General features: G+C 43.9%; 3 protein-coding genes across 3 annotated transcripts; 2 read left to right on the plus strand and 1 right to left on the minus strand.

Annotated features, from left to right (window-relative positions):
* Window positions 1-405: 405 nt before the first annotated feature.
* On the minus strand, window positions 406-21,510 carry LOC118637202. Its single transcript, XM_036272400.1, is given in 7 exon segments — window positions 406-1,437; window positions 9,651-9,666; window positions 10,474-10,845; window positions 15,715-15,735; window positions 15,953-16,392; window positions 16,546-16,648; window positions 21,250-21,510. Coding segments are annotated over 5 exon segments (987 nt in total). The 5' UTR covers window positions 16,239-16,392; window positions 16,546-16,648; window positions 21,250-21,510; the 3' UTR covers window positions 406-1,145.
* Window positions 5,082-5,895, plus strand: LOC118637158 (histone H1.3). The gene has a single exon (XM_036272355.1). The coding sequence runs from the start codon at window positions 5,155-5,157 to the stop codon at window positions 5,818-5,820; it is 666 nt and encodes a 221-aa protein (XP_036128248.1). The 5' UTR covers window positions 5,082-5,154; the 3' UTR covers window positions 5,821-5,895.
* On the plus strand, window positions 11,990-12,441 carry LOC118637192 (histone H2B type 2-E). Its single transcript, XM_036272389.1, has one exon. It carries the CDS (start codon window positions 12,021-12,023, stop codon window positions 12,399-12,401), a length of 381 nt encoding a protein of 126 aa, XP_036128282.1. The 5' UTR covers window positions 11,990-12,020; the 3' UTR covers window positions 12,402-12,441.
* Window positions 21,511-22,584: the final 1,074 nt, after the last annotated feature.

Here is a 22,584-nt window from a genome sequence, read left to right on the forward strand (position 1 = left end):
TTTGCCTCACCCTATAGGGAAGGGAAGGAGCCAGAATATTAAATCTTTAAGCTGGGATATCATTATGATTAGAGTAGTATCATCAACTACTTTATTGTCCAACCAAGTTATTGATTGATAAAGTAAGGTGCCTCCATTAACAACTATCCTAAGACATAACAGGTACAGACTGAAACTGTCCCTGGTATACTGGGTGTGTTTTCACTGTATGTTTAAGTGGCACACATGAAGTCCTCAGGTAGGGGAAGGATTTAGGTCACATATGGGAGGCTGAGCATGCGATGGCTTGCAGCGGTTCTCAACCTGTGTGTGGGTCGCCACCCTTTGGGGGTCCAATGATCCTTTCACTGGCGTCGCCTAAGACGTAACAGTAGCAAAGTTATAGTTATGAGGTAGCAACAAAAATAATTTTATGGTTGGGGGGTCACCACAACATGAGCTGTATTCAAGTGTCCTGGCATTAGGAAGGTTGAGATAGCCTTTCAAGGCTACCTCTTCTGCCTGGCAGAGAAATGGAAAGGATAGGATGGTCAGGTCACAGGTGGAAAGGCTTTAGGTTGACAGAACACATGAAGGAGAGTTTAAGTTAATTATCAAAAATCTGGGAACAAAGCAGTCACGTCCTTAGAAACTCACCGAGTAAGAAAACAGTGTCTCTTCCACTCTTGATTTTTGCGTTTCCTGCCCTCTGTGCGGAGTGCTCGGTTGGCGCCCTCTACAGGACACTAGGTGCTAGGTCCGTGGAACCTTCCGGGAAAGGGAATTATAATGATCTCGGAATACAGGGAAACCAATCACTGACATTTAATTAGAGAACAGCTGCCATTCCAAAGGCAAACTGCTCCAGGGAGTAACAAACCAGGTAGTTTCCGAACGCAAGGGGACCTCGCTCCCAACTTGCTTTTTCTTGGTGCTCACCTGAGAGCTGCCATCTTAGGCCAGGACCGCCAACTAGAAAATGGCCCCGAAACAAGACCACCAGACTCTGCAAAGGGACTTGTTAAAATTACATATCACCTACACAAATATCGAGTGTTACCTTTAAGTTTGCATGCCACTAAGAGCCCTTCGTGTTACCTGGTGGGTGGCCCTGAGATAGGACTTTGTGAACCGTGTGGGGCACGGAACGGGGGCTGCAGGGGCGCTCAGCCGCCGAAGCCGTAGAGGGTGCGGCCCTGGCGCTTGAGCGCGTAGACCACGTCCATGGCCGTGACCGTCTTGCGCTTGGCGTGCTCCGTGTAGGTGACGGCGTCCCGGATCACGTTCTCCAGGAACACCTTGAGCACCCCGCGGGTCTCCTCGTAGATGAGCCCGGAGATGCGCTTGACGCCGCCGCGCCGGGCCAGGCGCCGACTGGCGGGCTTGGTGATGCCCTGGATGTTGTCGCGCAGCACCTTGCGGTGGCGCTTGGCGCCTCCCTTCCCGAGACCAGAAACGCTGAAGAAGGGTGGATGCTCACAGTACCGAGACGCTCGCTGCTGCCCCTTATATATCGCTCTGGCGAGGTTTCAGGAACCTGAAGGGCAGGGGGCGGGGTTCCGGTTCCGACTCTTTCCTGTTTCTTTGAGGGTGTGTGAGTGTGTGTTTTGCGGGGGGGAGGGGGGGGCGCAAGAGTCGCTGGTTTCCGTGGCCTCTAGATCTGTGCCTGTGCGCTATCGCAATAATTGGCATTGTACAAGTGTCCTGACCACTGTGACCGTTTATAAAACGGAGGCAATAACGCTACACTTATTTAGCTGTAAGAGGGAGAGATAACAGAATAAAATGAATTTTTAAAAGTGAAGATTCTTTAAAAAATATCAGTATTGATTTTTACAACCCTAGCACTCCCCACTGAATTTGCCCAATGGTTGTACGTTCTCTCTGCAGAGCATAATGATATGCATGGTGTGCATCATTCCTAAGAGGGAGCTCTAGAAAGGGGAGCCAAGGGGAACTGAATTTCCACTTTTGCTCCCAAGTTTGTAAAACACTACCTGCATATAAAAAGAAAGAATCCTTGCTGGGGGAGGGAGGGTGAGTGGAGCAGGGTATAGGGGGAATAAAAGGTAAACGGAAAAAAAGAAATGTCAATGAGTAACATAAATAAAAGGAAGAATCACAGACTTGCAGAGCTAATCCTGTTCTGATATGTGGTGCTTGTTGGGGTTAGAAGTGAGGCCTGTGATTCTGGTCTCTTGTGACCGTGCTACCGACGACTGCACTGATCTATGCCAGTAAAGAACTGAAGGTATGTCATGGTGAATAAAATCTTGCAAATTATTGAACAAAAATAACACTAATAAACGCTGAGAAATACTGTCCAAGCAAAAAGAGTAACTGAACTGCTGTTCCATACAGGTGATGGGTTCATATGCTTAACAGACAAATGACAACATGTTCTCACAATCTGCACATTCACACTAAGCACCTTCTATGTATAAAGAGGTGATCTGCAAAAATCTCTTCTCTGTGGGTGCTTACCATATACGCAGTCAGAAGAATAATCATTTCCTCCAGTCAGAGACTTAGACACAGATTTAAGCCGACCTAGACACCGTGATACCTTTATGAGAAATAACAAGAATCATTGATTGCTTAATTGACTGACTGATGGATTGATTCAAAAGTTTAGAGTCTACTACATGCCTAGAATAATGTACAAATACCAGATCTACAATTACAAAGACGTTCTTTTAAAGAAACAGTCAAGTACAGGAAAGAAAAAAGGAAACTTAGTGTGTGGGTAGGGGGCGGGTCAGCCTGAATCAGCTGACCAGGCTCCTTGCTTCACAAGGGTAGTAATGGGCCAGAGCAGCAGTGTGATTGCAACATTTGCACCACCTGGGAGCTAGTCAGACTTAACTATTTCAGGCCTAACCCTAAATCTACTGAATTGACATGGCACTTTAAACAAGATCTCCAAGTGGGTGGTATGTGCATTCAAGTTTGTGAAGGGCTGAGGAAAGCTGTGCTGTCCTACATTAGCCACTGGCCACATATGCTTATTTAAATGTAAATAACTTAAACTTAAAATAAAAAGTTATTTCTTCAATTACTGAGCCACAAGTAAGGCCTAACAACCACATGTAGGGAGTGGCTGTCTGTTAGCACAGGTGCTGCTGGTTAGACAGTAGAGCCGAGGATGGTTTCCTTAACCACAGTAAGCTCTGTCAGGCTGTGCTGTGATAGAGAATGTTTTCTGGAGAACTAGTGCAGCCTGGGAAAGGGAGTGTGGTGGGCACCTGAGATAAAGTGAAGATTAGAGTATTTTTGAGGTACACTAGAAATTAGCCAACTTCTGTGTGAGCGAAATATTACAGATAGAGAGACATGTAAGAAGGAAACTGCAAATTTGAGTACAGCTTGTTTTAGGAAATAAAATTAATAAGATATTCTTGTGCTTGGAGGGGAGTTTCAAGTGGGAGAGTGTCCTCAGGTGAGACCATCTGATAAGAAATTAAAATAGATGTGACTTCTCATGGGCCTTCTGAACACATTGTATTCTAATACAATGCCCTACCTGCTATAGAAATCTTATATTTTCTTTGCCCTTTTTGGTATTTATTCAATGCAGTCACTTTTCCCTTTAAACCTTTGCAGTTCACTGAATTTTGGAACACTTAAGCACAGCCCCTGGGCATTGACCTGGTGAGTACTACTTGTATCTCTCACCATCATTTACTATGGAGAGAAGGGGGTTAACACCACCATTGAGAGAACATAAAGTCATAAGTGAGATAGCCATCACTTATCTGTAGTTTCTCTCAGTTACTTTTCACATCTATAAAGTCAATGGTTCAAATTTTAGCATAGTGGAAAATCCACTGTTTTAAGATATATAGGGATTTAGGATTCAAAAGTAAAAGCACAACTTTTTTCCTGGGCTACCAAAGTAGTAGAGAAAAGTTTTCAAGTTTACAGTTCCATGGGGGTACAATCCAGCTTTCAAGAACCTTGTCCACACTACACACAGTCCCAGTGAGAAGTGCCTGGGTCTCAAGCAATAACTAACTTTAAGCAGTGTGGGCCCCATCCTCCTATAAACAGTTGGGGAAGAAATTCAGGTGAAAGCAATTATCTCAAGGACAGTGATTACCTACAAACAAGGAAGGAAATGGCCCTTAGTCCCAATGTCTTCTCATTTATTTGTGACCTAAATAACCATGGGAACCAGTAAGAGTGAATGAGAAGGGGGCACCTGCTGTAGAAAATACTTTGAACCTATCTTATATCAAGCATATGTAATTTAGGGAACAATTCCAACAATTGTCAACTACTGATAGTATGACTACACTGATGACCCAAATAACAAACTTAAAAATCTAAATTTTAATTGTAACTTTAAGTCTAGATTGGAAGAGAAAAGGGCCTATATAATTTTTGTGATCATTGGCAATGATGCTACTGAGGATAAAAAAAAATGCACAGAGCAGTCTTGCCCCCTTCCTTTCTAAAATGTTTAAATAAATAAATAAATAAATAATAATAAAACTGGGATCAAACCTAGTTTACACACTGGTCACAAATACTTAAAACAACAACACAACCACCACCCATCTTTTCTAATATAGTTAGTTGTTCATGGCGTATGCAGAATTTTCTCCCTCACCGCCAATTTCCAGTTCTCAGGGCAAACAACTTGCAGGCGAGGTGTGCTATTGCTCTCGCGAAAAAAACCGATTTCCCTTGTATATCTGAGTTGAGATTCGTTTATTTACACAAAGTTGCAAAGAAAAGAAAGTGCAGAACTATGTACTGGAAAAAATATTTGCAAAGGAAACAGAGAGAAATAGCATTTTTAAGGAAAATCTGGAAGTTGTCTCAGTTTGACCAAAGTTTTAAAGAGAGTTGAGGGAATGAGGACAGTTTCAGCGTGCCGGTTGTGAAACTAGGCATAGCAAAGAAGGCAGGAAGGAAGCCTGAAGACTCTCGGATCCGTTTTCCCCAAATCCCTAATTAATTCGTGCACAGATTTCGTATATTTTTCTTCTTTTTTAAGGGGCAAGAAACACAGCCGCCCTGCAGAACGGAGGAGCCCTCTAGGCAGCGCCGCGCACGAACCGGCAGCCAATCACCACCCAGCGCCTCGCTATATAAACCCCCGCCGCCGCGCAAGGCCACGCCGCTCTGACAGTTCAAGTCTCTTTTTGTCTTTGCTGATAAAGTAGGAAAATGTCGGAGACTGCTCCTGTTGCTCTTACTACGCCCGTCCCTGCGGAGAAAACACCTGTTAAGAAAAAGACGAGGAAAACGGGCGCAGCTGCCGCTAAGCGCAAGGCGTCCGGGCCGCCGGTGTCCGAGCTCATCACCAAGGCCGTGGCCGCCTCCAAGGAGCGCAGCGGCGTGTCCCTGGCCGCGCTCAAGAAGGCGCTGGCGGCCGCGGGCTACGACGTGGACAAGAACAACAGCCGCATCAAGCTGGGTCTCAAGAGCCTGGTGAGCAAGGGCACCCTGGTGCAGACCAAGGGCACCGGCGCCTCGGGCTCCTTCAAGCTCAACAAGAAGGCGGCTTCCGGGGAGGCCAAGCCCAAAGCCAAGAAGGCGGGCGCGGCCAAGCCCAAGAAGGCTGCTGGGGCGGCCAAGAAGTCCAAGAAGGCCTCGGTGTCAGCCACCCCCAAGAAGAGCGTCAAGAAGACCCCGAAGAAGGTGAAGAAGCCCGCAGCGGCTGCTGGAGCCAAAAAAGTGGCCAAGAGTCCGAAAAAGGTGAAAGCAGCCAAGCCCAAGAAGGTGACTAAAAGTCCAGCCAAGGCCAAACCCCCTAAACCCAAGGCGGCCAAGCCTAAAGCTGCAAAACCGAAGGCTACGAAGGCAAAGAAATCAGCGCCTAAGAAGAAATAAAGTTACAGCGGCAGGTTCTGCTTTGAAAATCTCAAAGGCTCTTTTCAGAGCCACCCACTAATTTCAGGGAAAAGAGCGTAACCGGCTAGATAGCGAGTGTGTTTTCCTTAAAATTAATAGGATTCACTTAAAAGGGGTGGGCGGGTGCGGTTGGTTTCCTGAAGTCCTACATGGTTTTGGTCACAGTCCTCTTTGGAAAATCTGGTTGCTCTTAAAAGAGCCTTTGGTTTCTGGTGCAGGGATAGTGGTTTAACCTCTCCACTTCCCCTTAACCTTATGGCTCTCGGTCTTGGGCGCAGCACAGCCTGCATATTGGGTAGGACGCCGGCCTGTGTCGATGGTCAACCGGCCCAGTACTTGTAGAGCTCCTCGTCCTTTCGGTCGGCCAGCTGCAGGTGGCGTGTCTTGCCTTTGGCGCCCAGACGCGTTAGAAGAGGAAGTCTAATTCTTCTAACAGGCCAATCTGAGGAAGGGTTATTCAAGTCTCTGGATATTTCCTAAAACTTCCTTTCCCATTGGTTTGCAGAGGTTATTGAGAGCTAATCAGAACGTACCCTTGGATTCACGTGCATGTGTTCCATCGTGAATCCAAGGATACATTCTGATTAACTCTCAAGAAGAGGTTGAGCCCTGGCCGGTTTGGTTCAGCTGTTAGAGTGTCAGCCCGCGGACTGAAAAATCTTGGATTCTACTCCGGTCAAGGGTACATACCTAGGTTGCGGTTTGGTTTCTGGCCCTTGTCGGGGTCGTGCGGAATGTGTCTCTCACATCGATGTTTCTGCCTTCCCTTCCACCCTGTCTGAAAATAGATAGGGAAATATCCTCAGGTGAGGATTTAAAAAATACAAAGCTATAAAACCTTTTGGGGAAAAAAAGAGGTGGAGATATTAAGTCTTGTATATACTGTAAAGCATTTGAAAAGCTTGGAATTTTTTCCTTCAGATCAATGGAGTTCTCTTGGCAGGGAGGGGTATCCATGAAATTGTTATTTTGACAATAATTGAGCCGCCACCCTGAGGCTGTGGGAAAGTGAAAGTGTAAACCACCCCTCTCTGGTGGTTTATAATTGGCCCTCTTTGCCAGATTCCTCCACAGATTGTTGCCAGGATCTAAGGAGCCATAGTTGCCTGCTGAGCCGGCAATGACTAGGGAGGGAAAACAAAACAAAAACGTTTTGGAAGGAAGTGTGGTTGGCAGAGAGCTCCTGGATTTGGGGTGACCAGGGCACAATATGGACTCTGGGGGAAAAAAGGTTCATTTGCATGCCCCACCATTTCTACTTCATCTCTGGGACAGGTTTTTATTTTTTATTTCAGGGAGGCCCAATTACTGACAAATCTTGACAACATTCTGAGTTCCACAGACCATTTTGGGCTGTAAACCTGGATGGGGAAAAACGTTATTTTCACAAACTCTAAATGCAATTTAGCATTTCCTTCAATTATGTGTATAGGAAACTAATCAGAATTGATTTTTCAGTACTTGTGAATTCTTCAACAAGGGCAATCACAGTTGTTTTTGTATCACTTTGTAGTTATTGTAAATATCTTGAAATAAAGGTTATGCTTATTCTGAGTTTTTGAAACTGCTATTCGTTATTCCTTGCTGTTCTCTGTTATTTGATGTGTTACTAATAAAACATTATTTTAATAATGCAAATGCAATCTGATATATTTTAATGTTGCTAACTTTCCTATGTATGCATTAAATATATAAATCATTCTTTTAAAAACTTGGCTCAAGTACAAAAGCAGCATAAGTATCTTGTGGTTGGAATCTCTTCGCCTTATTTTTTCTCTAGCACTCCTGTTGGATAACAACTTCTTAAACGTTACTATTTAAACTTATTTTTAAAAAGGGGATGTAGCCTGTAGTCTGTGAATATCTTTCTACCTCTTCTAGCCAGGAATTCAAATTTTCTTTTAAAAAAAAATATTTTTTCTTTATTGGTTTTAGAGAGAGAGGAAGGGAGAGGGAGAGAGAGAGAGAAACATCTATGAGAGAGAACATCGATTGGCTGCCTCCTGCATGGCCCCCACTGGGGATTTGGCCCACAACCTGTGCCTGTGCCCCAACGGGGAATCAAACTGGTGTCCTCTTGGTACATGGGTTGATGCACAACCACTGAGCCATACGTGCCAGGCAGGAGTTCAATTTTTCCTAGTCACAGCTGTATCCCATAATTTTTTCCTCTTATCATGGGAGTGGCTTTGTTGAAAAGGAGACCTGGGTAAATGCAGGAATGTAAAGTAGTTACTCAAAAAAACCTTTTAAAATATTTTTTAATTAAAAATAGTTTCTTTCATCCCTGGCCGGTTTGGCTCAGCGGTTAGAGTGTCAGCCTGCGGTCCGGAGAGACCCGGGTTCGGTTCCCGCTAAGGGCACCTACCTTAGTTGCAGTTTGTCCCCAGCCCTGGTGGGGTCGTGTGGGTGGCAACCACTCGATGTGTCCCTTTCACGTTGATGTTTCTTTCTCTCTCTCTCTGTCTCTCTCTCTCCTCTCCCTCCCACTCTATCTGAACAAAATACCGAAAAATGTCCTCCGGTGAGAATAAAAAATAAAAAGTTTCTTTTCTATATTTTATAGAGAGAGGAAGGGAGAAGAGAGAGAAAGAAACATCCATGAGAGAGAACATCAATTGGCTGTCTCCTGTATGCCCTCCACAGGGGATTGGGTCCACAATTTGGGCATGTGCCCTGACCAGAAATCGAACCTGCAACCTCTTGGTGCTTGGATTAACACTCAACCACTGAGCCACACCAGGTGGTCTCAAAACAGTCTTTTTGAATATAAGAAATTGCATGGAATAGGTAAGATGGGAAAACAGCTGTGAGGTCTTTAATAACCAGAGTTAGGCTTTTGGTGAAGAGGAATGAGGAATAAGAGAATTATGGGGCAATTGGACATTCAATGAGTGATCAAAATGACTATACAATATCTCTATAGTCCCTTACAGTTTACAAAGCACTTTTATGGCTGCCTCACTATAAGGCATTTACACTAGGTATTGTTAGAATGCTTGCTTCACAGTTAAGAAAACTGGTTTAGAAAGATGAGCTGAGCAGAATCACCTTACTGTTGCTTGACCAGAAAATTCCAGAGTGATTGATTAAGATTCTGTTTCTGGGAGGGTTTGAAACCGAAATTAGATCACGTTTGGTATCTTGGGCTTTTAGCACCAATGATGCCATTTGGGGCCTTCAGTTTTTGTCCCTTAACATTGTACACTTATGTCCTACAAGCACATTTATGTCCTAAACATGGTGGATTATTAACTCAGCCAAGAACCCATGAGAAAATTTGAGATTACAAATATCACACTTTGAAAGTCAGTTTACTTCTGAGGTAGAGGCAGTAATATCTACAAAATTACGTACCAACATAAATGAAACAAACCTAAGCCAAATAAATGGATAGGTTGTGGGAGACATTTTGCATGGCATCCATTTTGTTGAAATCTGCTCTGCCATCTCCTGCCCCAAGGCAGGATACCTCTGTATACAATGTTTCTGCATTCCTTTAAGTAACCATTTACTCAGCCAGTTATGCTCTGTTTATCTTTTGTTCCACCCAGGATATTTACTTGAAATTGCTTCGGGGTGGTTACTACAAACTTATCGCTTGGCAACAAATGTTCTTGTTGTTCTGCTTCTTGCCCTATATATTGTGTGGCTCTCCCCAGAATAAACTAGACTTGATCAGAGCCCTGTCTTGTCTCCATTTCTCGTCTCTTGTCCCTCCTCATCCTCACTCCCCCTCTAGAGTCCTCGTTGCTCGACCTGCGGGACGGGTCAATAGGTCACTACTAGAACAGCCAGAACAAAGCTACACCCTCCCCCGCCCGCCTCGTGTTCATATGAACATACAGATTTGTTAAGCCACAGAATCCTAAGCAATACAAACTATCAACTGCTAAATTGGTATAGCTTTGTTAGTTTCAAATAAAGTCCACTGAACCCAAACTTCCCTAATGGTAACATCCTATAATATTAAGAACAGGCAACTAACTTTGGCAAAATACTGTTAACTAGGCTACAGTACAGGCCTTATTCAGTCCTCACCAATATTACATGCTCTCATTTGGGCATGTCTGTGGACAGCCCTATGTAATCTGATCCCAAGTATAGACCCATGTAATTATGCTGTCTCACTGGTTGAAGATTTCCAGCAAAGAGGGAGTTAATTAGCTTCAACCAAGGGTGCAGATATTCTGCACAACGGGCTTGCAGTCATTTGCTGCATCAAGCTCTAAGTTCCTGGCCAGATCTTTACCTACCATTCCAGGTGTCATTTGGTACATTAGTGCTGTGCCCAGCTGTATCCCTGACAGCAGAGCTGCGCACTCCGCTGGGGCTGCTGCTTCAAAGACCTGGCAGGAGAATGCAGGACAAAGTACCTCAGGGACAGCGGGGTGCTTTCAGGGAGTTGCGCGCCCACAGCACCATTTCGACATAGCTACTACCCGCTTTACTCCACCGCTTTGTTTTGGGGACAGATTCCTCTCCTTTGTTTACAGATCTTCAACTAAAAGTGTAGGTGGCTCTGAAAAGAGCCTTTGGGTTCGAGGTCAAAGCTCGGTAGGAAAGACTATTATGCCCTCTCCCCGCGAATGCGGCGCGCGAGCTGGATGTCCTTGGGCATGATGGTGACGCGCTTGGCGTGGATGGCGCACAGGTTGGTGTCCTCGAACAGCCCCACCAGGTAGGCCTCGCACGCCTCCTGCAGAGCCATGACGGCCGAGCTCTGGAAGCGCAGGTCGGTCTTGAAGTCCTGCGCGATCTCGCGCACCAGGCGCTGGAAGGGCAGCTTGCGGATCAGCAGCTCGGTGGACTTCTGGTAGCGGCGGATCTCGCGCAGGGCCACCGTGCCGGGCCGGTAGCGGTGCGGCTTCTTCACGCCGCCGGTGGCCGGCGCGCTCTTGCGGGCGGCTTTGGTGGCCAGCTGCTTGCGCGGCGCCTTCCCCCCTGTCGACTTGCGCGCGGTCTGCTTAGTACGAGCCATGATTTAACTACCAAGTGAATAGACTGAAATAAACCTCTGGACGCTGTATTTATACAGGAACGGAATTACTCTGATTGGATTGCTGGCAGTTCCTGTCAGTTGCGTGCTAAATCTGGAATTGCTCGGAGCGTATTAGGATGGCTTTATCCCTTGGTGCAAGTCTCTGATTGGTCAATTTGAAGTTGCAATCATCTTCCCACCCCTTGTATAAAACCATTTTCTTACTTTCATTGATGACTGTCCCCCCCCCACACCCCCCAAGTATGACCACAGATATTTATTTACTACTCTTGAGCTTTTCTCCTGTTTGGAAAAAAATGCATGTAAAAGAGAAAGTGCTTTGCCCTGGCCAGTTTGGCTCAGCGGTTGGAACGACAGCCTGCGGACTAGAGAGTCCGGGGTTCGCTTCCTGATAGGGGCACGTACGAAAAAAAAAAAAGAATTAAACAGAAGATGCTTTAAATCTTTATTTTGAGCAAACAAACAAAATCCCCGCCATTTTGTGCATAGTTAACCCGTTTTCATCCAGGTCATATTACCCGCCCTTTCTCCCTATTTAGGAATCCATTATCTGAGCCTCTCAGGAATTCTGTTTCACTCTGTTTTCAGTAAATCTCTAATTCATTGTCGCATGCTCTTCTAGTATATACTGCTGAGCCGTGGATAATTTTGTGTATCACTCAGGGTACGCGCAGGTTTACAATTTCCTGGAATCCCTGGCGCTTTAATTTCGAGTTAGACTCAATATGGTAATTTAACTCTGCCTTTTGGTTGTGATGCATTTAAAACGTCAGCTGGGCTGCAAAAACAGGAACTGATAAAATGCTTCCGGCTGGAGAGACCCAGGCCGTCCTGCACAATTTCTGACACAAAGCCTCCGGACCTGTGCTGAGGACTGTCTAGATGACAGGATTTCCTTCCCTGGCTTTTCACTTGTTTTTTGTTTTTTTAAGTCTCAAAATACTTTTTTAAAAATTGATTTTAATTATAGAATTCCCTGACAGTGTTTGTTTTCATCCAATAGAAAAGGAGTTTAGGAATACCTAATATATATTCTATAAATATATTGGCCAGTTTTGGTCCAATCAGAGTTTAGATTTGTGAGTCTTTGCATATAGGTGCTATAAATAGTAGGGATTTTTACTCCTTTGTTCTGTTTCCCCTCGTCTCCCACTTTTTTCCCTTGAAAGTATATGCCATGCCTGAGCCAGCCAAGTCCGCGCCCGCCCCCAAAAAGGGCTCTAAGAAGGCGGTGACCAAGGCGCAGAAGAAGGACGGCAAGAAGCGCAAGCGCAGCCGCAAGGAGAGCTATTCTATCTACGTGTACAAGGTGCTGAAGCAGGTGCACCCCGACACCGGCATCTCGTCCAAGGCCATGGGCATCATGAACTCGTTCGTCAACGACATCTTCGAGCGCATCGCGGGCGAGGCGTCGCGCCTGGCGCATTACAACAAGCGCTCGACCATCACGTCCCGGGAGATCCAGACGGCCGTGCGCCTGCTGCTGCCCGGGGAGCTGGCCAAGCACGCCGTGTCCGAGGGCACCAAGGCCGTCACCAAGTACACCAGCTCCAAGTAATGTGCTGTGGCCACTGTCACACCCAAAGGCTCTTTTCAGAGCCACACACTTTTGCATGTTGAGAGCTGCAATACCAAGGTTTTAAAAACATGTTTTTTCTTTTAATAGACAACCTTCTTTAAAATGAAAGTATAGTGTGACGCCTTCATTGTGAACTTTTATTAATGCAGCAAGGAATTTAAAATAAGTGTGTGCAGTAGGAACTATTATATCCCTAAAAAGTTTTAGTATCCTGGCTTTTGTGTTTCAGTCAAAATCTTTAATTGTCCTCAAAAGTATCCAATCATTTGTATTATAAAATAATTTTGTACTTGGGTTCTTTGTTGTACGTGCAATAATTACATGATAGTACAATGTGGTTACTTTGCACTGTGTTCTCTGTGTTCCTCACACAGCTAAATACACGACCTGTGGGTGAATAGTAACTATTGGAATTGGCTGGATTATAAGCAAAAATGTTCAGAGAAGTAGAAATACCAATACCTCAGGACTTTGGGTGAAACAAATATAATTTCATTACCATTTAAGGGAGTTTGACATGCTAAGAGTACCTTTAATTGTATGCTTTTAATAATGTGAACTTATTTGCTTTAAACTCACAGTTTAGGTTCAGTGTGTTTTTTTTTTTCTATTAGAAAGCAGATAAGCATTTTGTATTTTAAAATTATGAATTATTTCTATAATTACTTCAGTGTGGCCCCCAATAGCAGAGTGAACAGAGTGGTGTATATACACATGCACTGAATGATCTCTAGCAGGTGGCAAGGGATGAGGCAGGTAGGCTAGACCTGTCCTGCTAGACCTGGACACGTGGGTTTGGCCTAGTCAGTCATTGTAGCGACGGAGTGTTTTTAAACAAGGATGTCCCTGGCCCAGTTATGTGTTCCAAAAGTACATCAGATCCCAGAACTCATCTGGAGAAGGGGTGTGTGTTCACTTGAAGTTGGCTAATCAAGAAACAGCTTATTCTCATCTACAGAGATATTCACAGATGTCTCTGCCATTGGGTTCTATCTTGTATTCTTTCAACAAAAGGCCCATTTTAGCGTCAATATGTCAGCTTTAGTTGGTGTCTCTCCTGGTTTTTGAGTCTTACTTTTCACCCAATAACTGTCCTTCCAAACTTCTTAGGGAATGATAAATTCCTAGCCTGGCTTAATCTACACTGACAAGGAGAACAGACCTGCAACTTTAATGGCCAGAGGAGCAGATTAGGGTCATTGTATGTCATCCTCAGCTCATGCCCCTTCCAGAGATATTTAGTGACCTCATATCATGTGCCAGAAACAGTTGTTGGCATTGAGGTACATCCGTGAGCAAATTAGACAGAATTCCCTGTCCTCAACATAGAGTAAATGTAGAGAGGTGTGTGGATGAAGATTTCCTTAGTGGACGAAGGTGTGGCTGCTCTAACAATAGTAGACTAGCTTCTGTTAGAATTAGCCTGGCTTCTTTAGTTGGCAGTCTCCTTAACAGCTTCATGCTCATTTTAGTCACAATGCCACCACCATCTGGGGTGAAAACCCAGAGCCTTCCTCAGTCCTAACACTAATGCAGTCCTGGTTTACAACTAAAGTAATGCTGCCTGATTACCTCTCCTGCATCATCTCAGATCTTCTGGAGAAAAACTGCCATGCTGATTGATTCAGGCAGTGGTAAATGAAGTTCTAGAAAGGGCAATCAATCCTGCCAGCACTCTGCTGGGCCCAAGGGTGGGGAGGGCCTTGGGCTTTGGTTAGAAAATTCCTGCATGCATTCATACCACAGCTTTCACATAACTACAAGCTGACCTAACACTGACAGCTAGGTCATGGCATTGTCCTGTGGAATATAAACTATTTCACAGAACACAGAACTTATAAGTGGTGAGACTTAGATGAGGCCAGCAGAAGAAAAGAGACCCCAGAACTGAGGCAAGGTCATCCTGAGTACAGATGGGGGTAGTTTTCTTATTCGTCAGTGGGGCTCTGTAGTATCTCATTTGATATGGACTGTTAGTATCCACCCAAAATTCTTATTTCAAAATACTAACCCCACATATAATGGTGTTAGGAGGTGGGGCCTTTGGGAGGTGATTAGCCCATGAGGATGGAGCCTTTTATAAAAGATGACTGGGATTAGTGCCACTACTACTCTTTGTAAAAGAGACCCAGAAAGCTTTTGACCCTTTCCCTTTGCCTTATGAGGACACGAGAAGACAGCAGTCCATGAACCAGGAACTGTGCTCTCACCAAACACTGAATCTGTCATCACCTTGATCGCCTTGAGTGTGGATGCGCCAGTCTCCAGAACTGTGCAAACTAAGTGATTGTTGTTAAAGCCAACCGATCTGTGGTATTTTTGTTACATCAGCCAGAGATGTAAGACGCCATTGTATGGATATAGAGAATATGTATCTATTTCCTGCTAATGACAATTCACGTTGTTTCCACTCGTTTACTATGATAATATGCACAATACTTTGTGTTTAAGTTCTTGGGGAATCACACTGGTTTCATCACCTATATATGCTAATAATCCCCAAATTTTTACTTCTAGTCCAAGGCCTCTTACCTGAACTCAAGAACCTCACATATCCAACTACTAATTCAGTATCTCCTCCAGCGTCAGGGAGAGACCTGTTAGCAGAGTGACCAGGAAGCAGTTTGTATCTTAAGCAACCATCACTACTTTTCTCAAAGACGCAGATTATTAAAGGTCTGATTTATTAATCTGAGGACATACTTTAAAAAATGTTTTATAACCCTATTGTAGTGTGTGAATTATCCATTATAATAATAATAATAATACAGTGAAACCACAAAAAAATCTTCAGGATTTACAGCAGGCCAATCAGAGCGGTGAAAGGCAGAGGGAGGGGAAAGGAGCAGGGCTTGGGGCGGAGAGGCTGTGACGGCAGAAGGGCTGTCTTTCACAAATGCAAGATGAGGCCTCTGGGCTCAGAGAAACTTAGACACCCCGAGTTAGAACACTGACTCCTTGATCTGGTCAGTGATAATTTACAAACTGCTGAACCTTGGGTTTAGGGAGGGTCAGGCCTGGAAATGGAAAAGAACAAAGCTCAGTTCCCTTTAAATCCCACATCACTGGGTTTGGGAAGGTGATGACAGTCGGATGCCTGGGAAGAGGCGGGAGCCGGTGTGAGTCCAAAGTGTGTGGATCTTTCCTGATGTCATCCCGGGGACTAAACACCCAGTCTTCTGCTGGCAATAAATGTTTCACTCAATCTGGCTTCCTCCAGGTTTGCTTTCTTATTCCTGCCTTCGCTCCCTCTCGAAGGGCGGAGGGCTCCGCCTCTCCAGGGTCCCTGGACACAGACTGCCTGAGGCCTGTCCTGGAGGAGCCACCATCAGGTCTGCAGTTACTGCTAAAGGTTAAGACCCGGCTGACATCAAACCTAAGAAAACGTGTTCATAGCAGAACCACCAGAGCACGAAAGCGCTCACGGCTCCTCCCAAGAAGGAGTAGGCGGCCCAGAAAATTGCCTTTGGTGGAGAAAAGACTGGGTTGGTGGAAATGGGTGGCTTAGCCGCCGAAGCCGTAGAGGGTGCGGCCCTGGCGCTTGAGCGCGTAGACCACGTCCATGGCCGTGACCGTCTCGCGCTTGGCGTGCTCCGTGTAGGTGACGGCGTCCCGGATCACGTTCTCTAGGAACACCTTGAGCACCCCGCGGGTCTCCTCGTAGATGAGCCCGGAGATGCGCTTGACGCCGCCGCGCCGGGCCAGGCGCCGGATGGCGGGCTTGGTGATGCCCTGGATGTTGTCGCGCAGCACCTTGCGGTGGCGCTTGGCGTCCCCCGTTCCGAGACCCTTCCCGCCTTTGCCGCGACCAGACATGATTACCACCGAGAAACAACAAATTACCAGCACGCCTCCATTGAAAGAAAGTAGAAATTCTTATTTATAACCCTGCACGTACCTTTTTTTTTTAACACAAAAACGAGGATGGGTTGGGCAGGGGGTTTGTTGCCTCCTACCCTGGGCTTCGGGTCTGTAGGGCGGGGCCGAAGGAGACAAAGAAGACTTTGTGAGCCGCTGCTCATTCTCTAGATTCATCACATGCTCTGTTGAGGATCACTTAAGTAATTCTGATGTCATGCTAACTTATGTTTTTCTAGTTTAAATTATTAGGATTTTTACTCACCGTGGGGAAGGCTTCAATGGAAATTATACATGGCTTCATATTTTATTTTAAACGCTGATCTCAAATGTAAGAGTCCCAGGCTTCTCCCTTACACGACAGGCTGCTTTATACACGAAATAAAGGTAAAACAGTGATGTTGGTAAATGGTTTTAGGTAGCGAGGAAAGAGCCGAAACGACCTGGGCAGCTTGACCACGCTTTGGGTGCTTGCGCCTGGGAGGCTGGACCCCACTGCTGGGGCCTGAACAACCCCACACCCCACCTTCTGTGGTCCAGGACCTGTTTTGTGATGTCTCCTCTCATTCCTACTCTAGTTTCATCTGTAGAATAAAAATGTTAATCTCAACATCACAAAGGTGTTGTTTTGACAATCAAAAGGTAAACTCTGGGTCAAATATTCAACGTTCAACAAAAAGAAAAAAGGGGGTTCTATGAAAAGTAACCTCACAGGGTAATCTGATCATAAATTTCTAACTGGACTGTTTTTGGCGGGACGACACTCCCAGGCTTATAACTTGTTTAGTAAAAGGTTATCTTTGCCTTAAGCAAGCCCTGTTGGCTATTCCTGTGCACACCTTTGAAATGCCAAAAGTAACCTTTTTCTTTTTCAGGCCCTTTGAGATTTAATCACCCTCCAGGGAGCACATAATCTGAATCTTTAAAAATGCCAATCCTCATGTTTCTTACTTAATTCCAAATGCATCAAACAAACAGTTAGACAGACAGCCAGCAAAACTATTCTCAAAAGCACTTGAACACTTGCTTCTGAGCATATGTCCTCATAGAAAGTTCTCTTCAGATTTGGACATTTCTTAGATGGTCAGGTGTAATTACCTGAGGAAATTAATTTTCATGCCCCATGGATTTATTTTTCTCCCCAGTATCCTTCAATCTCTCAATCTGGTATTTTACAATCTCGACCTATGTTCCTTTGCTTTCATGATACCCATATCCCTATATCAAAAACAAATTTGCATGATTTACAGTGCTACAAATTTACATGGTAATATTTAAATTTATATCCAGAGTGGGGCAAAAGTATATTTACAGTTGTGAGTACGCAAAACACAGAGTGCATGCTTATATTATTTATTAATTGTTGTATTATCTTCCATATGAGCAAAAGTAGACATACTTTTGCCCCACCCTGTACTTCTGCTATGTAACTATCAGTTTCTGTCACCTCTCCACCCCCAGACACAATTCCTTCTATGACTGCATTATCTGATAAAATAGCCAGAACCACTTTGGAGCATTTGAAATGTGGCTGAAGGTGAGGAACCAAAATTTAAATTTTATATAATTTTAATTGTTTTCCAATTAAAAGCTGATGCTGCCCTCAGTTATGGGAGATCTTTAGGTATGTTTGGACCACTGGACATGCAAAATTAATTTTTCAACAGTACAACTTGTGGAATTTATTTTATTATTATCATTATTTTTTTTTAACCCTCACCCAAAGAGGTTCTCCGATATTTTGTTTGGATAGAGTGAGAGGGAGAGAGAGAGAGAAACATCGACATGAAAGGGACACATCAAGTGGCAACCAGGGCTGGGGACAAAGTACAACTGAGGTACGTGCCCTTAGCGGGAACCGAACCCAGGTCTCTCTGGACCGCAGGCCGACGCTCTAACTGCTGAACCAAACTGGCCAGGGCCAGCGTGTGGAATTTAAATGCAAATCAAGTCTTTCCAAAAATATATTAGTGTCAGATTGAATAAAATATACACACAATTTGGAAGAAGTAGATGGAAAAATAATCTGAAATATTGCAATAATGTCTTTATATTGGTTACATATTGAAACACAAATAGTTTGGATATTTTGGTTTAAATACAATACATTATTAAAATAATTGCATTAAAATTTTTTTTTTTTTTTTTAATTTAGTAGGATTTCACGGTGTGAGAAACACTGTCTGAGACTTGAAAGTAAGGGAAAAAATGTGCTTAATGTCCTGGCTGGGTAGCACAGTTGGTTAGGGTATCATCCCCATAGACCACAATTGCAGGTTTGATCCCTAGTCAGGGGACATACATGAATCAGCCAATGAATGCATAAATAAGTGGAACAACACATTTATTTTTCTCTCTTTCTCTCTCTCTGGCTCAGCAGTTAGAGCATAGGCTCGAGGACCAGTGAGTGGTGGTTTGATTCCGGCCAAGGGCATGTATCTTGGTTGTCCATTGTCTTTGGGTCCCCAGCCCAGGTCTGCGTTGTATGGGAGACAACCAGTCGATGTGTCCCTTTCACCTAGATGTTTCTCTCTCTCTTTCTCCCCCTCCCTCCCACTCTATCTGAAGATAAATAAAAAAATATCCTCGAATGAGGATTAAAAAAATCACGTCTGTGGCTTGCTTTACTTTCTACATGCAATGTCAATCCAGGACTCTCATTTTCCTCTTTGTTTCCTGATCTCTATCAAACTTTGCTATCATGGGCTGGAATACAGTGGACATTTAAAGTATTTCTAAGAAAGCCAGTTACAGAGACTGGACTTATACTAGAATAAACTGTTGTTTAAAAAAAATAATAATTTTAGCCCAGCCAGTGTGGCTCCCTGGTTAAGCGTCGACCCATGCACAAGGAGGTTGCTGGTTGGATTCCCGGTCAGGGCACATGCCCAGGTTGTGGGCCCGATCCCCACTGTGGGGCATGTAGGAGGTGGCCAATTGATGTTCTATCTCTTGATGTTTCTATCTCTCTCTCCCTTCTCCCTTCCTCTCTCTCTAAAATCAATACATAAAAGCACCTAAAGCCCTGGCTGGATTGGCTTAGAGGTTACAGGGTCGGCCTGTGGTTCAGAGAGACCCGGGTTCGGTTCCCTGTAAGGGCATGTACCTCGGTTGCAGTTTGTCCCCGGCCCTGGTTGGGTCGTGCAGGAGGCAGCCATTCGATGTGTCCCTTTCATGTCGATGTTTCTTCCTCTCTCCTTCCCACTCTACATGAACAAAAATGGAAAAATGTCCTCGGGTGAGGATTAAAAAAAAAAGTACATAAAAACTTTTTTAAAAAGTCATTTCAGACAACTAAGGGAGGCTTGTCAAATGCAACATTACTCACGAAGGTTTAGGGGAAAATAACATTTTCTTTATCCGTCTGGGCTCTTTGGCTGGTCTAATAATCAAATTGACAGGAGACAGATTAACGGAAGAAAAACTAATTTTGTGCAACAGGAGCCTATAAAAATATGGGACCTAAAGGCAGTCAGGCAACTGAGGCTTTGCTGCCACCCTTAGAGGAGGAAAGGAATAGGGACCTGGGGCTTCAAAGGGGGGATAGGACAATTCACCGGAAAAGAAGAGCAGATGTTTGGTACTTAGATGTTTGCTCTGTCCTAAGTCATTCAGATAAAAGGTTGTCCTAAGTCATTCAGATAAAAGGTATCTGTCATAATAGATGTCTTTCTGAGACATGCTCTCTGTTTTAAATTTTTTATTGATTCTGCTAGGTCTTGATCGACTTTAGCTCAAACTAATCCACATGCCAAAGTGGCACATTCTGCAGGAAAAGATGGATACTAGAAAAACTCTTGGCTTTAGAAGTCTTCGAGAGCAGAATATCAGGACTTGGAGACTACCTAAAAATCTGTAGCTAATATTTTTGTTCCAAACATATATTTTTTGAGATTAAGAATTGAAAACTGATTATTAAAGCATTTATTGTCCCAAACAGTGTAAGCTTCTCTATAAGACAATGTGCTTTTCCATAGTGTAAAAAAGAAGAGAAGAAATCATTTAGTGGAGTACACAAGCATCTCAGGAAGGATGGGAAACAATTTACTATTTCTGGAAGTTAGGTAAACACCAAGAGAGACTGAGGTAAGAAAATCAGGTCAATTACATTGGAGAATAGAAAGGATAAAAAGTTAAATTGTCTATTATTTGATTAATGAGCAAATAAGAATGTCAAGGAGTTATCCTATCAAGTTTTATAGAAATTTTTCTTCCAGGCTCTGTTTTTGTTTTTTAATTTAGTAGGATTTCACGGTGTGAGAAACACTGTCTGAGACTTGAAAGTAAGGGAAAAAGCATAGGCCATGATGCACAATATCATAAAAGGTTAAGGCCAGACAAGGATCCCGTGAAAATAAACTTTGTCTTATTGTTTACTATTTTTTTTTTCTGTTAATCCTCACCAGGAATATTTTTCCCACTGATTTTTAGATAGAGTGGAAGGGAGGGAGGGTGAGAGAGAGGGATTTGTTGTCTATAGAGAGGACCCTGACCTGCAACCCAGGTAAATGCCCTTGACCAGGAATCAAACCTACTACCCTATGCTATGGTCCACAGGCTGATTCTCTAACTGCTGAACCAATTCAGCCAGGGACCTAATTTCATATATATATATATATATATATGTTTTGTGTTTTTTTAAGAGAAAGAGGAAGGGAGAGGGAGAGAGAGTTTAGAGAAACATCAAAATATTACGAGAGCAAAATATTGATTGGCTGCCTCCCAAACACCCTCTAACAGAGATTAAGCCTGTAACCAAGGTATGTGCCCTGACCAGGAATCAAACTGGCAACCTTTCCATGCAGAGGATGACGCCCAACCAACTGAGCCACACCAGCCAGGGCAAATACCCTAATTTCGCTCATGTTCTCTGAACCTATCACAGCATTTTTCCTGTTGCTTCACTGACTGATCCGTTAGATAAACTCTTTGACATGTGTTCATTTTATATTTGCTGCATCAGATTTACCTTTTAAAAATAGGTGAACAAGAGATATCATGGGACTTTGACTTGATTGGAGGTAAAGAGAGTCTAAGGAGAGGTCTGGTCCTTTCCTCTTTTTGTTCAGGCCTGGGACATGGAGCACTAGTCTGTCAATGGCAGGACAAATCATCATCCGTAAGCATAATACAGGAAGGTGGAAAGTGCACACGAAAGGTCCTTCATCAGGCCGATTCAGCTCAGAAAGGACAGGAACGCCCTCTGGTCACTGCAGGGCAGCTCTGAAACCTGGTAAAAAACATCCAAATATTGAATGAAGGTAAAGGAAATAGAGGGACTATATCTCCTTTCGTTGCCATATGAGATGTTAGTCAAAAAGGCCTCCTGAGTGTTTTTAATTAGTCCAGGGCAGTAGTTCTCAACCTTCCTAATGCCGTGACCCTTTAATACAGTTTCTCATGTGGTGATCCTCAACCATAAAATTATTTTTGTTGCTACTTCATAACTGTAATTTTGCTACTGTTATGTCTTAGGCGACCCCTGTGAAAGGGTCGTTTGACCCCCAAAGAGGTCACGACCACAGGTTGAGAACCGCTGTTCTAGGGGGATATGCTTTAGTGTGACTCTTCTTCAGAGTTGACTATGAATGTAGATGTTAATTTGTAGGATAATTGATCAATGATTTTTGTCTATTGAGAGGAAAATTATCTCTATCCAGTTGGTTCGCCACTTGAGGTGTTCTATTTGAGAATGAGATGTGGTTCTTGTTAGGTAGTTTCATTTACTTGCAACAAGGAGAGGAGACTGATTCACATCCCCTACTCTGTCTCTCTGAAGGAGGCTCAGCCATGGTTTATGGACATTATCTGATTAATTACATCTTGATTTCTTCTTTGCAGTTGGCTAAACTTACCTGGTTGGGTTCTAGTCAAACTCATCTGGTTACAGTTTGGTCTGCAAAATACTGTGCTACATTGTAACATTTAGCAAGACTAGTATTTAGTAAGAACCACCCAAACCTTGAGATCCTTTCCTATCTATCAGTAGAAAAGACAACCTAAAGGTTACAATGTAACTGTGTCCTAGAACAATAATACTCTTTGATCTTAATTTGCTCTTTTGATTTTATTTCAATCATCTTTGGCTTGTAGGGGAGGCACATTTTTTTCTCTATCCGTCTTGGTTCTTAACTGGGGACCCTGTACACATAACATAGATTAGCAGGAGGAATAAAAAACTAAAACAAAACAATCCAGAAGTTTATTAACATGTATATTTCATGGAAGAGGCCAAGGAAAGAGTAATTCTTCCAGGTGGCTTAGAGCTCCAGTTTATGTAGCATCATTCACAAAGTGAAGTAGA

Source organism: Molossus molossus, unplaced genomic scaffold (genome assembly GCF_014108415.1).
Source record: "Molossus molossus isolate mMolMol1 unplaced genomic scaffold, mMolMol1.p scaffold_m16_p_20, whole genome shotgun sequence".
NCBI classification, from domain to species: Eukaryota; Metazoa; Chordata; class Mammalia; order Chiroptera; family Molossidae; genus Molossus; species Molossus molossus.

What these genes read in the sequence shown, in the direction of transcription:
- LOC118637158 (XM_036272355.1), top strand. Translation starts at nt 5,155, where the DNA reads ATGTCGGAGACTGCTCCTGTTGCTCTTACTACGCCCGTCCCTGCGGAG.
- LOC118637192 (XM_036272389.1), top strand. Translation starts at nt 12,021, where the DNA reads ATGCCTGAGCCAGCCAAGTCCGCGCCCGCCCCCAAAAAGGGCTCTAAG.